Source organism: Aethina tumida, chromosome 3, assembly GCF_024364675.1.
Source record: "Aethina tumida isolate Nest 87 chromosome 3, icAetTumi1.1, whole genome shotgun sequence".
Classification (NCBI taxonomy): Eukaryota; Metazoa; Arthropoda; class Insecta; order Coleoptera; family Nitidulidae; genus Aethina; species Aethina tumida.
In genome coordinates, this window is record NC_065437.1 from 3,949,906 (window position 1) to 3,965,976 (window position 16,071).

At 30.7% G+C, this 16,071-nt stretch overlaps 4 protein-coding genes across 5 annotated transcripts in view; 2 read left to right on the plus strand and 2 right to left on the minus strand.

The window, feature by feature from the left end:
• The first annotated feature begins 996 nt into the window (after positions 1-996).
• Positions 997-6,436, plus strand: LOC109602914 (uncharacterized). Its single transcript, XM_049964705.1, has 2 exons — positions 997-1,161; positions 4,567-6,436. Exons 1-2 carry the CDS (start codon positions 1,156-1,158, stop codon positions 6,310-6,312), a joined length of 1,752 nt encoding a protein of 583 aa, XP_049820662.1. The 5' UTR covers positions 997-1,155; the 3' UTR covers positions 6,313-6,436.
• A 111-nt stretch (positions 6,437-6,547) lies between these two features.
• Positions 6,548-13,919, plus strand: LOC109602913 (uncharacterized). The gene is made up of 15 exons (XM_020019357.2): positions 6,548-6,782; positions 6,841-7,061; positions 9,163-9,390; positions 9,444-9,604; positions 9,656-10,010; positions 10,062-10,235; positions 10,287-10,660; positions 10,719-10,938; positions 10,992-11,278; positions 11,331-11,507; positions 11,564-11,841; positions 11,898-12,103; positions 12,797-13,255; positions 13,309-13,602; positions 13,652-13,919. Exons 1-15 carry the CDS (start codon positions 6,548-6,550, stop codon positions 13,793-13,795), a joined length of 3,813 nt encoding a protein of 1,270 aa, XP_019874916.2. The 3' UTR covers positions 13,796-13,919.
• LOC109602919 (protein ATP6V1FNB-like) lies at positions 11,846-12,739 on the minus strand. Its single transcript, XM_020019363.2, has 2 exons — positions 12,415-12,739; positions 11,846-12,359 (listed from the first exon to the last, which is right to left on the minus strand). Exons 1-2 carry the CDS (start codon positions 12,665-12,667, stop codon positions 12,109-12,111), a joined length of 504 nt encoding a protein of 167 aa, XP_019874922.1. The 5' UTR covers positions 12,668-12,739; the 3' UTR covers positions 11,846-12,108.
• Positions 13,920-14,752: 833 nt separating the features above from the next.
• Positions 14,753-16,071, minus strand: part of LOC109602925 (protein crumbs) — a 39,948-nt gene continuing 38,629 nt past the window's right edge. For both annotated transcript variants that reach the window (XM_049965434.1, XM_020019369.2), the window contains 2 exons: positions 15,491-16,044; positions 14,753-15,433 (listed from right to left, as the gene is read on the minus strand). In XM_049965434.1, coding sequence (XP_049821391.1) covers positions 15,206-15,433; positions 15,491-16,044 — 782 coding nt within the window. In that variant the 3' untranslated portion in view covers positions 14,753-15,205. The remainder of the gene's footprint in view (positions 15,434-15,490; positions 16,045-16,071) is intronic.

Genomic DNA, 16,071 nt, shown 5'->3' on the forward strand with positions numbered 1-16,071 from the left:
ATCTTCTAAAGTGTATATAAATTTATCTTCAAGATTAATCTTCATTCTTTATATTTTAGACGACGTAATGTGACAAAATTTTAAAATTTTTGAATTTGACACATCAACTGAGTATGTTCATAGTTTTAAATTTCATTGTTGACAATTTAGACAATGTAACATGACAGTATTTTTATTTTTGAAGTTGAATAATCGACTGAATATCATTATTGAATCAACCTTCCCTCAATATTCAATTAATAAGTGGTGTAATTACTTAAATCTGTATTGGGATTATTTAATGATTAGCTGAAATTATAATCATAATGAAATCTGTATTTGTAACATCTTCTAAAGTGTATATAAATTGATCTTCAAGATTAATCTTCATTCTTTATATTTTAGACGACGTAATGTGACAAAATTTTAAAATTTTTGAATTTGACACATCTACTGAGTATGTTCATAGTTTTAAACTTCATTGTTCACAATTTAGACAATGTAACAAAGTACTATTTTTATTTTTGAAGTTGACTGATTGACTGAATATCATTATTAAAACAATCTTTCTTTAATATACAATTATTAAATGGTATTTTCTGTTTATAATTGATTTGGTTCCTCATGTTTTAAGGAGATGAAAAAAAAATTATAAAATATTTTTGTGAATTTATTTTTTTTTTTGTACATAAAATTAATTAAAATAAAAAAAATCTAATTTTTCGTTGTTAATAATTATATAAAAACATAACGAGCCCAATTATAGTGTGGCGGTTATAATTGGACAATTAAAATTTAAAAGTTTGTAAACTGATTCGGTTGTTCGGTAATCTCAGCCAATGGGCAGCCAGCCATCCCGCTTACTCTTATTAAATTTCTCGTTTAATTGCACAGCGCCCCGTCCTAATCATCATAATTTGTACGTACCATTTTTTATAAATGGATATTTAAGGATCTCTTTGTGTTTTCACGTCGCAGTCAGAAATTCAGAGGTGGCCAAGATTGGACGGGCACACACGTCGTCCGCATCGCTTGTATATAAGTTGAAACACTGACCTAATTGTTCAGTTTACTATGTTTGTTCACTCTCGTGTTTAAAGTGATCGGTGATCATTTTTTGGATACATGACCGGCACGAGTTGATTTTGGATTTTATTTCTACATTTCTAACTTATAATGAAGGTAAGTTGAATAACTTTTTAAAAAAATATATTCGTTTACCACATTTTTTGAAAAATAATAGTTTTTTGGTTTGTTCTCTTAAACTACCTTTATTTATCAGTATTGTATATTCTTAATTTCTTGAAATTTACCTTAGTTTTGTGGATTTACAAAATAATACTCAATGTTATAAAATAGTAATTTTTGGGAAATAAAATATTCATTGAAGGACAATGTTTCATCGTCTGGTAAGTTTTACAAAAGCCATATTATTCAATTTTTTAATTATATTAACTTTTTATTTTTAATAAAATTTGTATAGAAGAATACTAAATTTCATATTATTATGAATTTTCAAAATAACATTAATTCACCCATTTTTTATTTAATATAAATTCTTTTAAAATTTAATAAAAAATATAAAATTAATTTAGATAAAAACGTTTTTTAAATAGTAAATAAAAAAGTATATCATAAAAATAATGTATATAATTTAAAAAATAGAATTAAAAAATATTTCAAAAATATTTCAATTTTTAATTAAAGAACAATAATAAAAAATATAATTTGTAACTTTTTACTAAAAATGTAAATACATGAAAAATTATAAATTATATTACTAAATTTTAAAATAAAAAAAGGTATTTCCAAAATATTTTGTTTTTAAAGTAAAGAATAAGTTATATAATTTGAAATGTTTTACTAAAGATTTATGTAAAATAATTATTAAATAAAAAGAAAATAAAAAAATGGAATGTTTTAATAAAAAATTATATAAAAAAATTTTTTTATATGGTGAATATTTAAAAAAATAAATAAATAATTATATAATAAAAATAATTTATATAATTTATAAATTAGAATCAAAAAAAATTTCATTTTTAAGATAAATTTACAAAATAATAATTAATAATTAATAAATTATATAAAAAATCGTTGAATAAAAGAAATATAATATATTAAAATATTTTTTTTCCATAGATAAAAATAATAAATTATATTATATAAAAAATATTAAATAAAATGAAATATTAAAACTAAATAAAAATAATAAAATATATAATTTGAAATATTTTACTAAATATATTAATAAAAAAAATTAATAATAATAATAATATTACTTGAAATGTTTTGCTAAATATTAAAATAAAAAATTTTTCCAAAATATTTCAACTGAAAAAAAATAATAAAATATATTAAATTATTAAAATGTTTTACAAAATATTAAGAGAAAAATGTTTCCAAACTATTTTAATTATAAATTAGAAAAATAATAAATTATGTAATTGAGAACGTTTCCCTAAAAATTGAAACAAAAAAATTAAGAAAAGAAATAAATTATATTATTTGAAATATTTTACTCAATAATAAAATTAAAAAGTTGTTTCCAAAAATGTTCAATTTTAAATTAAAGAAAAATAATAAATATTATATAATTTGGAATATTTTACTAAAAATTTAAATAAATAATTTATGAAATAAAAAAAGATAATAAATTATATCGTTTGGAATATTTTATTAAAAATTAAAATAAATTATTAAATAAAAGTAAAATAATGAATTATTATAATTAATATTATTTTGAATATTTTACTAAATAAATATTTAAGCAAAAAATTTTAATTTTAAATTAAATAAATATAGTAAAATATATAATTTAGATAGTTTTACAAAATATTAAAAGAAAAAATTGTTTTTTTAATTAATTAATTAATTATAGTTTTAAATGAAATAAAAAAGTATTTTTTAAATATCACAATTATAAATTAAAGGATATTATAATTTATTTAATTTGAAAAGTTTTAATAAAAAATTAAAATATAAAAGAATGCTTCCAAAATATTTAAATTTTATATTTAAAAAATAATAAATTATGTTATAGGGAATGTTTCATTAAAAACTTAAATAAAAAATGTTTTTAAAATTTATATTTTAATTTTAAATTAGGACGTTTAATTTACTTTTGGGTAAATATTTATTTCTTAAGAAAACATATAATAAATAATACAAACTATATAAACTACCATATAATAATAATTTAAATTACTGAACTGAATAAAATATTAATTTTTTATTCATTATTATTATTTACATTATTTATATTATAAAAGATTTTTATAAAACTTTTATATTTATTATTCATGGAATAATCTATATATAATTTTAATTATTTAAATTCCATAATAATAACAATAATTAATAAAATAATTAACATTTTTAACAAATTAAAAAGTTAGGAAAAATAAATAATTTATATGGAAGAAATTAATTTATAATTTAAATTTTATGTAAAAATTATACATAAAAATCTAAAATTAAAAGTGTTTTTGTAAATATTAAAGAACTTCTTTTGGAATAATATTATTTAGACTTTATTTAATTATATTTTAATTGAAATATAAATATTTCCTAAAATTATTATGAAATGTTTTATTTTATTTAATTTATTTTTAACAAAAAAAAATAAATTTTCAATTTAATTCACCTTGAAATGATTTTCTTCTACAAGAAATTACAATAAGGACATGGTTGGTTTATAATTAGGAAACGTAAGAAGATATCAATTTGATGTATAAACCATATAAGGTGTCCTTTCCATGTTTTGCATAATTTATGACCCCATACTAAAACGTTACAACCACTCTTTTCATTTAGAAATTACCAATACATAAAAGTGTGCGCCTGAAAAACGTGGATAAATGTAATCTTTTTCATCGTGTCAGCCAATACCATGGTCACGTGCTTCAAATTACGTGCTTTATTAGGAAAATGACTTTCTTCATGACTCGGCGACACACACAAAGGGGTTAATGCGCCTTTAACGACCCACATCTTTCACATTCAGCTTCTCTCCAACACCAACGGATTTCTCTGGTCGTTTGCGATTGCCTATAACATATTACTGTTCAAGACAGAAATAGTTTGTCGTAATATCCAGGTCATTGAATGATCAGACGGAAGAAAAGAAAAATGCCCCTTTTTTTCATTGTTATTTCTTCGCATTCCGATTAATGATTAAGCTACTTCCACGATGTTAGTACTGTAAGTGAAAGTACTGACAAGTGTCTAAGCAAAACTAAACTTATGTTTCTTAAAAACGGTATTAAATATTGAAAAACAATTCTGAAAGTGAGTCCACTAAGTGGTCTTTGACATAATTGTTTTTCATGTAGAGAATTTCAAATGGTCATGAGGATTTACCTATTACTCATTGCTATTTTAGTGTTAGTGTGTCAAACTTTCATCTAAATCTCAAAATTAATATTTAATGAATGTCTTTCACTGCGATCATTCACATTTAGACTTTCATTGAAAAAAACGCAACACAGAAAATGTTGTGCTAGCGTTAAATTGGTACCAAACATCTTATCTTCTCAGGAACTAGGTACTTAGACTCAATGATTTAATTAGCTGTTTTATTTCCAGATCATAGTATTATTACTGTTGGCAGCATGGACAGTTGACCAGTCAAACGCCGAATACCCAAGATACAAGTCAAGGGGGCCTCCTCCTCCACCAAGGCCTCCACCACCACCACAATATGTAAAAAAGTGGCAACAGTTTCCTCCTCAAAGAAACCCCATAAGATCCAGACCACCAATCCCAGTGCACATGCCTCCTAGTCATAAAATACCACTGGGTATACATCAGGGTAACAGGCCAGTGTCTGTGCCAGTGAGGAACTTCTGGAAGAACACCCAGACGCAGTTCAAGTTGCCACAAGAAAACTTATACATTCCTAAGCAAGAAAAGATTGTTAACAAAAAGCCCGAGACATTATTCATTCAAAAACCTCAGATTCAGCAAAAGGAGAAACCGTTCCTGTCGTCTCCGACAATAAACAACCACGAACACGACTTCCACATCCAGACCAACAGCATTCCAACTCACATAAACACTATTAAGCAAGTTGGGGAAAAGGGACCCATCCATACTATTCCGGCTCCCAAACTTGGACCTCAGGACAAGCCTTCGGGAATCGATGACATTCACAGCAACATCCAGTACTCCGAAGTACACAGCAGTGCACAGTATCCGGAAACAATAGTGAGTGTGCAAAAGTCTCACTCTTATGAAGTAACTGAGTCAAGTGAGCAGGCTAAGTACTACCCACAGAAGCAGCAACACGTGAGGGTGCAGTCTCAAATCAGGGAGCAGGAGCCTTTGAAGTACTACCACCAACAACAGCCTCAAGTGGAACAACCACAAGACAACGTCAATGCTTATTACTCGGTGCAACCCCACACTTTGGCCCTACAAACGCAGTCAATGTCAGCCTATTCACACCCTAAGAGCCCTCAGCAGGATTTCGTAATCAAGGAGGAGACGCCCCAGTTGTCACAGAAGGAGTTGTTCCAACTGCTGCAGCAACAGTACCCCCAGGACCAATTCGAGTCCTACAAGCTACCACAAACTCAAGACACTTTGTCACAAACACAGAACGTGTACCAGCACCAACTAGCTGGAGACAACTACCAGGCCCTCCTAGCCCAGCTGCCACAAGTGTACCAGCAGGACCCCTACAGGAACCTAGACGCCGGCGAGTCGGAAGCAAAGGAGGCCGAGGACAAGATCAGCGTGCAACCCGAGTTCCACTCCTTCAACTACGAGGAGCAGAACTACGACAACAGGGCTGAGCAAAAGCAGGACTCGGCCTCGTTTGTGACCGCCAGCTACAACATTGACACGGCCGCCGACTCGAGTGAGCCAGTCCAGGTGACTGTGGGCAAAAGCTCGGCGGAGGCGGTGGCCCAGGCCCAGTACATTCAAAGCTACTTCCAGACCAACGACGATGATGCCGAGAACAACGTGGAACCCGACGCCAAGCCCAGCGAGGACGAAGACACCTCCGGTGAAGCGTCTTACTATTCGACGTTGCCCAACAAGGAAACCGCCGACTCCTTGGCTAAGCTGCAAACTGCAGGCAAAATTAACAGTCACTTGATGAAGGTCTCCCCTCAGGAACTACTAAGGGGGAAGAACCCCATGACTATCTTCGTACCTGACGACAACGCGGACAGAAGTCCTGAAGCACACTCCAATGAAAACGGTACTCCGGAGTCCAACGACTACGACGAGTACGTTCAGGATGATGTGGACAGCAGTAAACAGCAGGAGCAAGTGCACGTTTCGTTCGGTCACAGACTTAAACCAAAGAATTCGAAAGTGTAGGAGGCAGAAACGTTTTCGTATTTAATCATCATTTATTCTCATTTATTCATATCTATTTATTATTCGATCGTTATTTATTTCTCACCAAAAATTATTATTTAATTTTCCTTTGTTGTGTTTTTAGAGTAATATATAATAAAATGTTATTTGTTGAATAAAAAGTTGTTGTTGAATTATTTTGTGACAGACAATTTACGTCGAATGTCAAACTAGATAACATTTTTTCAGCAGCACCATGGGTGAATTAATGAGAACGACCAGTTTTAGCATTTTTGGCAAACAAATTAGCAGTCAACTAAGCATATTTTATGACGAAGACATAGTTCAAAGTGAATCAGTGAAAGCCTTACAAGATTTTATCTATGGCGATTTTCCTTGTACTGATGATGTGTGCCGGAAACACATTGACACTAATAAACCCCAAATCACCAATGAATGTTGGGTGCCCAATGAACTTTGTAATCACTTTGGTAAAGTCCAAATAACCCCCCTTAGTATGTTAACTACTATTTATTGGACTTATTTCAGAACAAAAATCTAGTGACATTAAAGTGGAAGAAAAAATCCTCAACAAAAGAAAAAGGGAGCATGAAGATGTTTTGAATAGAATGCAAACATGTTTTGTAAAAGTTAATGTCAATATTGAAAATGAAATAAGGAAACAATCGAGATATATAAAACAATATTTAGAAAATATCTATGAAGAGTGTGAGAAACGTTTAATGAAAGAATGCAGCTTAGAAAATAACGTAGGTTATGTCAATTTTAATTATCTAGGAGTTCTAGAAAATACACATCATTACATATCAGAATATCTTCTAAAAATTCTTTCTACTTACAGAGTACTTTCATATTTATATTCTATTGTATTATAATGTAAAATATGATCAAAAATATGACAAATAAAATACAAATTTCATAATAATCACATAAATAAATATTAATAATAATAAAGTTTAGTTAATTTTACTTTAATCTTCGTAAAAAAGTCTTCATATTCTGCCTTACCATTGTGAAAGTCTCAAAATTTGTAGTTTTTGTGGTAAAAATAAACAAAGAGTCCTTTTGTTACTAAGAACTATACATCCTTTTAATTTTGATTACATATCAGAATATCTTCAAAAATTCTTTCTACTTACAGAGTACTTTCATATTTATATTTTATTGTATTATAATGTAAAATATGATCATAAATATGACAAATAAAATACAAATTTCATAATAATGACATAAATAATTATTAATAATAGTAAAGTTTAGGGAATTTTACAATAAGAGACTTATCTTCGTAAGAGAGTCTTCATATTCTCTCTTGTCATTGTGGAAAATCAAAATTAGTAGTTTTTGTGATAAAATTAAATCTTTCAAAGAATCCTTTTGTTACTAAGAACTGCACATTTTTTTAATTTTGATTACATATCAGAATATTTTCTAAAAATTCTTTCTACTTACAGAGTACTTTCATATTTACATTCTATTACATTATAATGTAAAATATGATCAAAAATATGACAAATAAAATACAAATTACAGTATAATCACATAAATAAACATTAATAATAATAAAGTTTAAGGAATTTTACAATAAGAGACTTATCTTCGTAAAAGAGTCTTCATATTCTGTCTTGTCATTATGGAATTATCAAAATTTGTAGTTTTTGTGGTAAAATTAAATCTTTCAAAGAATTCTTTTGTTACTAAGAACTGCACATCTTTTTAATTTTGATTACATATCAGAATATCTTCTAAAAATTCTTTCTACTTACAGAGTACTTTCATATTTACATTCTATTATATTATAATGTAAATTATGATCAAAAATATGACAAATAAAATACAAATTACATTATAATCACATAAATAAACATTAATAATAATAAATTTTAGGGAATTTTACAATAAGAGACTTATCTTCGTAAAAGAGTCTTCATATTTTGTCTTGCCATTATGTAGTTTTTGTGGTAAAATTAAATCTTTCAAAGAGTCCTTTTGTTACTAAGGGCTACACATCCTTTTAATTTTGATTACATATCAGAATATCTTCTAAAAATTCTTTCTACTTACAGTGTACTTTCATATTTATATTTTATTGTATTATAATGTAAAATATGATCATAAATATGACAAATAAAATACAAATTTCATAATAATCACATAAATAAACATTAATAATAGTAAAGTTTAGGGAGTTTTACAATAAGAGACTTATCTTCGTAAAAGAGTCTTCATATTCTGTCTTACCATTGTGGCAGATCAAAATTTGTAGTTTTTGTGGTAAAATTAAATCTTTCAAAGAATCCTTTTGTTACTAAGAACTACATATCTTTTTAATTTTGATTACATATCAGAATACCTTCTAAAAATTCTTTCTACTTACAGAGTACTTTCATATTTACATTCTATTATATTATAATGTAAAATATGATCAAAAATATGACAAATAAAATACAAATTACAGTATAATCACATAAATAAACATTAATAATAATAAAGTTTAAGGAATTTTACAATAAGAGACTTATCTTCGTAAAAGAGTCTTCATATTCTGTCTTGCCATTATGGAATTATCAAAATTTGTAATTTTTGTGGTAAAATTAAATCTTTCAAAGAGTCCTTTTGTTACTAAGGACTACACATCCTTTTAATTTTGATTACATATCAGAATATCTTCTAAAAATTCTTTCTACTTACAGAGTACTTTCATATTTATATTTTATTGTATTATAATGTAAAATATGGTCAAAAATATGACAAAAAAAAACAAATCATATAACTAAACATTAATAATAATAAGTTTAGGGAATTTTACAATGAGGGACATATTATTATAAATAATTTTTTGAATTACAGATTAGAAATTTATCAGAAGAAACATTTCTGCACGTGGAAAGGTATGTGGCCAAAAATACACGGAATCGTAACAAAAAAGTGGAACTCTTCATATCATTCCTAATGGGCTTGGAACGTCACAGGAGTGAGATATTTAAAGGCCTTTTCAAAGAAGCCTACGCCACACTGAGTGAAACATCATATTTGTTACCTTACAAACTTCAGGAATATTTTGAATACGAGTTGCTGGTAAGCAAAGATTATTCTTCATAAATATTATGTAGGTAAAAGATTAATTTCAGAAAATTAATCAAGTAACTTTAAATAACTTTTATTACTACAATGAGCTTCAACACTTTTTGAAGTCAATCAATGAGAACGACTTAAGACAATGGATTCACCGTATAGACAAGATGAAACGAGATTTCTTGTCGGAGATCTTCAGACCAAAATACAGAAGGAGGTAATTATGGCAACAAATATATTTTAATTAGTAACCAGTTTGTTTTTAAAGCAAAATTGAATACAAGGAGTCACCTAATATATCACGTGAAGTTAGTACTACTTCAATAGGGTCAAAATATGACATTATTAGAGAATTGGCAACTCAGGAGGAAATTAATAAGTTTATTAGTGCATCTGAATCTCGTATGATGTCCTTAGGGTTTGAAGTCAACTCTTTGATTTGTATAATGAAAGTACTCAACACGAGCATCTTTTATCGTTTCTTGATGGAGATTGAAGAAACTGCCAATCGTATGGCTCTTTTGAGAAAATCTTTATTTATTACTAAAAGTGCCAAGCTGCCATCGATAAAGAAAACGTTGTTTCAAAACATCAAATACAAGCACGACCTCCGAATAATGAAAGTAAGTCAATGAACAACCATTTATTTATTTTAATCTTTGTAAGTTTTATAGTACATTTGGGAGTCGAGGTTTGCTGAAATTGAAAAGGATATTGAAAACAGTAAACAGTTTGCAAATGCCACATCACTTCTTTGGGACCCACACTTCAGGCGAGTGGAAGAGTTACAGGAAATCGTAAACTTGGATCTTGAGAATTTGCAAAGGAAAGACAGGGAACAAGCTGAAGTATTTGTTAAAATTTATTTGCTGCATTTATTTACAACAATTTTACTTCAGTCCGCAGAAAACAAGTTCAATTTAGTCGTAGATAAGTTACGACAACAACCAAACGAACAACAACTGAAGAAGACCTTAGATGAAGCCTTCAAAATTTTGAACTCACTGAACGCCATGTATGCAAATCATGAAAAAGCTGAACTTGCGACTGTAAACAAATATTTGGACTACATTAACATTGAAATAGATATTCTACAAACTGAAATTAAAAGGTTTCTAACAAGGTTTGTCATTGATCCATTTTTTGACCCCAAAAACCAAAGGAAAAGGGCAAGCAAAACTGACTTGATGGAAGACCCTGATGATGCCTTGGTGGGTAATGCTGTCTATTACTGTCAGTACGAAGCAAACCTTTTAAAAAACTGGGAGTTTGGGTAAAAAGCCCACCAAAGGATTTACTATAATTGTGTTTAACTTTCCAATTCTTGTTAGGATTTGGGATGCCCTGAATAATTATTGTGAATCATGCAGAAAAGAACTAATGGACGAAGCACAAGAATACGTTAACAAACTAAAGGGTAACATCTTAGAAAAGAAGCTTTGGAGAGTTAAGTTTAACAATACAAGATTCGAGAGGATTAAACACATAATATATGATTTTCGTTTGGAAGAAATAACTACACATAAAGAAAGGTTGCAGCTTCATGAACTAGTAACTTCTGACAGAAAGAGCATGTTCTACTTATTAACCATTTTATGTTTAAGGGTGTTGATAAATACATAGAAACATTTAAGAAAAACCTTTTAACAACTTTTAACGACAAAGTTAATGCAGTAATAGCAAATCAGAAAGACACCCTGACCCAATATTTGAATAATATTAAAAATCTAAACAAATCTGGAGAAATTTCTGTATATTTTTCGTGTGCCAACAAAAGCAATTTGGTAGCAAAACAAAAGGTCCAGGATATTGTTGATGAATATCGTAATGAATGTAGTGAATTTGTTAAAAATGTAAAATACTCAAATATCCTGTTTAGAAAAGCCATCAGGTAAGTGTAATGTTAGGTTAGGTTAGGTTAAAGGATTCACATATTTTTTCAGATTATTCTCTGAGGGAGGCAATTTTGTGCCTGATGAAGTCAAAGACTTGCTCAAAAAACTCACCAAAATTGAAAAGAAGGCTACCAAAGCCTCAGAGTCAGTACTTAAAGACATCAAAAAACAACATGGAAAGTTTGAGCAGTTGTTGACTGCTGAATTCACAAAAATAGAGCAATCGTAAGTGCTTACAACGACTACAGCAGTAATTTAAGTCTAAAGTTGTTACTTTTAAGAGCAAGTGATAATACTAAAACGGTGCAGTTTGCTGGGAAAATCCTTAAGACAATAAAAAGTCTTCAAGAACAAATTCGTAGCAACATACTTCAGGTTAAATTGGAGGTAAACACTCAAACTAACGTCATTGATACAATTAAGACAAAATTGGATAACCAATTTGGAAACCTGGCTTTCTTCGATGAATACAAGAAGGAATTTGTTGAGTTGATAGAAAATATTAAAGATACAAAAAGGCGCTTGTGGCACACTGAGCCGGTCACTCCAATAAAAAACAGTGATACGAATAATTTAATAGTTTATTGGTCACAAATACACGAATAATAATTTTAGGTCTGTTGTGCAATGAGAACGTTGGTGAGGATGACGAGGATAAAGACGACAAGTTGAGCCTCAAATCAGACAACATACGTCTCACAAATTTTATGCAAGCTTTATTCGACAAAGAGCCCAAAGCAGTCAAGGATGATGACAATTATCTTTCGACGCTGAACAACTTGCTCTTCCGTAATTTCAACGCCGTCCACAGGGAGGCTGAAGTAAGTTAGAGATTTCCACAGGTGGTGGGGCTCATCTTGTGGGGCTCCTTGTACCAATCCGGGTCTCTTTCCACGCCGTTTCTTCTGTAGAACGAGTTTTTTATGATGGGTTGTCTGCCAAAGCCCACGTATTGTCGGCGTTCGTGCCACATGTGCCAGCCGTACACGAAGTTGGAGGCTTCCGGGAAGTAGTACCTGTCTTCGGGCAGAGGCAAGTAGCGCAGCTTCAAATATTCGTGGCGAGCCTCAGGGTAGCCTAAAATTATTAACCACTACAACTAGAAATCAACAACAACAACAGTGGTACTTACTTGAATACAACACTTTCTTCACTTCAGGATCTACTGGTTTCATGAAGTCGAGGATTATGTTATCGTTTTCGTCGTCCTTGATAACTGGAGGCTTGGCAGTCTTGTATATTGGTTCCAAATTGTTATCCATTAAATCCTGAGTGAACTTGTCCTTTTGTTTCTGCTTCTGTCGGGCGATTTCCTTCAGTCTTTGCTCATTTTCTTTGGGCACGATGGATTGCAACAAATGATACGTGTTCGGTGTTCCTATCATTTTAATTGCTGCAATTTTTTACTTTTCAATTTAGATTTTACTGTGACCAAAGTCTTTCTTTTTCTCACAATATTGACAGTCAGTCAAATTACAAAATCATAGACAGAATAAACATCAGATTTGTTTCAGGAATTTTACAAAGGATTAAACACAACAAAGAGTAGTGTGAAAGGTGAACCAACCACAGAAGGAATCCCACCAACCCTCGATGATTTCATGATGGACGTCGTCAAAAAATTTAAATGCTTTCAACTTCAGTACGAAACTGATTGGATTGATAAGGTGTATACTTTTTATAACGATTTACAAGATCTTAGTGATTATTTGAACAACTACAGAAAAGAGTTTGTTAGTAAAATTTACACTAATGGAGTTGTAAACTTAACCAACAAATACAACTCCATCAAACACGCTGCAGGTAATGTGGTGGAAGTTACAGAAGCTGATTACTTGAAGATACATGAAAAGCTGAAAGTATTACACGGACACCCAAAGAATAGAAACTTGCTGGAAAAGTTAAATGAAGAAATTTTGCAGTATAAATCTACTCATGAGAATACAATGGATGATTTTCTTGTAAAAGAAAAGGTGACTAAAAAAAACATAAAATAAATATTTTATACAACGTTTCAAACTTTAAGAAAAACTACAAAAATTACTATAAAGACGTGTGTGCTGAACTGGATAAAACGTTTGACTTCTACGAGTCCCTAACAGAAGAAATTGAGTTATTTAAAAACTCCCCGCTGGACATAAAATTACAGGCTGACCGCAAAATTGAATTAACTGAAAAGGAAATTGCTCAGAACGACGAAGAACTTGTGCCAGCACAAAACGAACGCCTTGCTAATCGTTTGAATAAAATTTCAAGTAAGCTGTATCAGAAATCTGAGACCAGTATTTACGAAGAAAGTGACTTTTCTCAGTTTAAAGAGGTACGGTACGTCTTTCACAGTATGTGGTTTAAATGAAAGTACATTTCAGGATTATCAAGAACTTTATGACATGCATAGTGAAGATGCTGGCAATTTTGAAGACAACTTTTTACAAGTGCATAACAAATATCAAGAGATGTGGAAATGGGACGTTAAAACAGTGTGTGACAAATACACAGTTAAATATGAATAAAATGAAGAAATATAATATGATTCAAAGAAGAAAAAATTACCTAAAAATTTGTGTTTCAGTCTTTAAATTGTATAAACAACATTGGCTTGAACTTTTTTATCTTATAAAATGACTTTACTTATAACTGAAGCTTCAATATCTTTATATTTCTTTCATTTATTTCTAGGTGGAGTCTATTATATTTGTCATTAAATATCATAAATCATAAATAAAACGATAAAACATAAATATATGGAACAGTTTATTAAATTATATAATATTATATACAGTAGGAAAAGCATTTGACCCATCTGAATTTAGAGAGGGACATCATGCATGACAGAGACGGCAGAAGTCTGTCTCATAGTGGGAGACTTACTGTCTCTATTGTTCATGTTGTCTCTTTCACGATTCAGATGGATCAAACTCTTTTCGTATTGTATATTATATTTAATTATAAGTATAATTAGGCCCGAACATAGTTAAAGAAGAAATTAACTTCGTTAACCAATAAGTTAACTTTAATATCCAAGAATTTGGAGTTTCAGCCATTTGAATTGTGAAAAGATCTTTTTTATGGTCAGAATTAGAAATCTGCTTGTAACTGACACTTCTATATTCTATCTTTATATTTCTTTTAATTTTTTGATGGAAACTTTGATCTAGTTCTTTGTATTGTATGAAAATCAATAATTTTCTTCAAACATTAAAACTGAATTATTTCAAAAACGGCCGTGATAATCAAAATTAATCAATAGTTTTTTTATTCTTCTAAGTTATGAAAATTTTAATATTTTTTTAAAAAATATTCTGTGGCACGAGAAAAAGAGGGGAATCTCACAGAATCGCCAGTTTCTTCAATATTGAACGTGTTCTACCCATTTTAGAAACACTTTATATAGGTACTGGTACTACCTATACCATTAAAATATAGAAGAAACGTTTAGAATAGCAAAGAGGGACTAAATAAAACACCAGTGTTATTAAAGGTATATTCTATTATATTACAATCTTCTTAAAATAATACAATTACGCTATTTTATATCCTTATTTCAATTAAAAGTGTAGTGAGCTAGTGCTACTTTGAAATACATCAAAATATATATACACATTCCTTTGGTTTACTTGTCAAAATATATAATGATGAAATTTAAGTATTTAAGGCATGATAATATAAAAATTTATCACATTGTTATGGACGGTAAGTCATAAGAGTTTGTTCATTTGAGTAAATTCGAGCAATGTTACTAGATATTTGAGTGCAAGAATAAATAATAACGGTACTTTCTATAAATTCTAGAAAATACATGTCGGGGCTGCAAGACGTCGCAATAAACATTAACTCTAACAAAACAAAATTAAGTACAAGGTTTATAAGCAGTTTCAACATAAATAAAAGTACTAAAATCACAAAAAAACTTAAAAAAAAAACTAAATAAGTCTTTCTTCGGGGGGCGGCTTAAGTACGTGGTCCAGTTCGACCCGCGGGTTGCAGAATTCCTGAGCACTGGGACTGTAGGTACCGCGTGTCGCCCGTTTGCTCCTGGCTATGTTAACGAGCACCACCAGGCCAATAACTGAGCCCAGAAGTATTATGAGCACTATCGGTACTACTATGTATAGAATGTTGATGCCCTCGTCGGACCTGGACGCTGCCATCTATAATAAAACGGTTAAATTAGTTAGTTTATTCTGGGTGTTGGAATTAAGGCTTACTTTTAGGGCGGTGCAGTTTTTGCCGGTGTAGTTCTCGTGGCAGCGACACACGTAGTCGGGCTTGGTGGTGCACTGGGAGTGGCAGTCGCCGTGTATGCACGGATGCTCCGTCTCGCAGGGGTCGTCAATGTTGCAGTGGTGGCCGCACTTGCCCTTGATGCCGCAGGTGCATCGGTACGACCCGGGCAGGTTCTCGCACCGGCCGGCCATGCCGCAAGGGTCCTTCATGGTGCGACACTCGTCGATGTCGATTTCGCACAGCAATCCGGTGAAGCCGGTACCGCTACAGTTGCAGTCGTACCCAGCGATTTTGTCGATGCACTGGCCGCCGTTCTGACACGGGCTGCCTCCTGTTGGCAGTACGCACTCGTCTATGTTGTTCTCGCAGTACTTGCCGTCGAAGCCCATCGGGCAGTCGCAGTACGGTACTGCGTCCGTGGTGTTGCATACGCCTCCGTTCTCGCATTGTCGCCTCATGCAGAACGCCGTGTCGCACAGCGACCCCTCCATTCCTTCAGTGCAGAAACAAGTGAAATTGTTTCCCGTCTTCTCATCTACAACCACAATAATTAATACCAAAA

Bases quoted from the DNA above. Each gene is read 5' to 3' on its own strand.
- LOC109602913 (XM_020019357.2), top strand. From the start codon at position 6,548: ATGGGTGAATTAATGAGAACGACCAGTTTTAGCATTTTTGGCAAACAA. The intron at 9,391-9,443 runs GTAAGCAAAGAT...GATTAATTTCAG, and splicing joins ATTTTGAATACGAGTTGCTG to AAAATTAATCAAGTAACTTT. The intron at 13,256-13,308 runs GTGACTAAAAAA...TCAAACTTTAAG, and splicing joins ATTTTCTTGTAAAAGAAAAG to AAAAACTACAAAAATTACTA.
- LOC109602919 (XM_020019363.2), bottom strand. From the start codon at position 12,667: ATGATAGGAACACCGAACACGTATCATTTGTTGCAATCCATCGTGCCC. The intron at 12,360-12,414 runs GTAAGTACCACT...TAATAATTTTAG, and splicing joins GAAGAAAGTGTTGTATTCAA to GCTACCCTGAGGCTCGCCAC.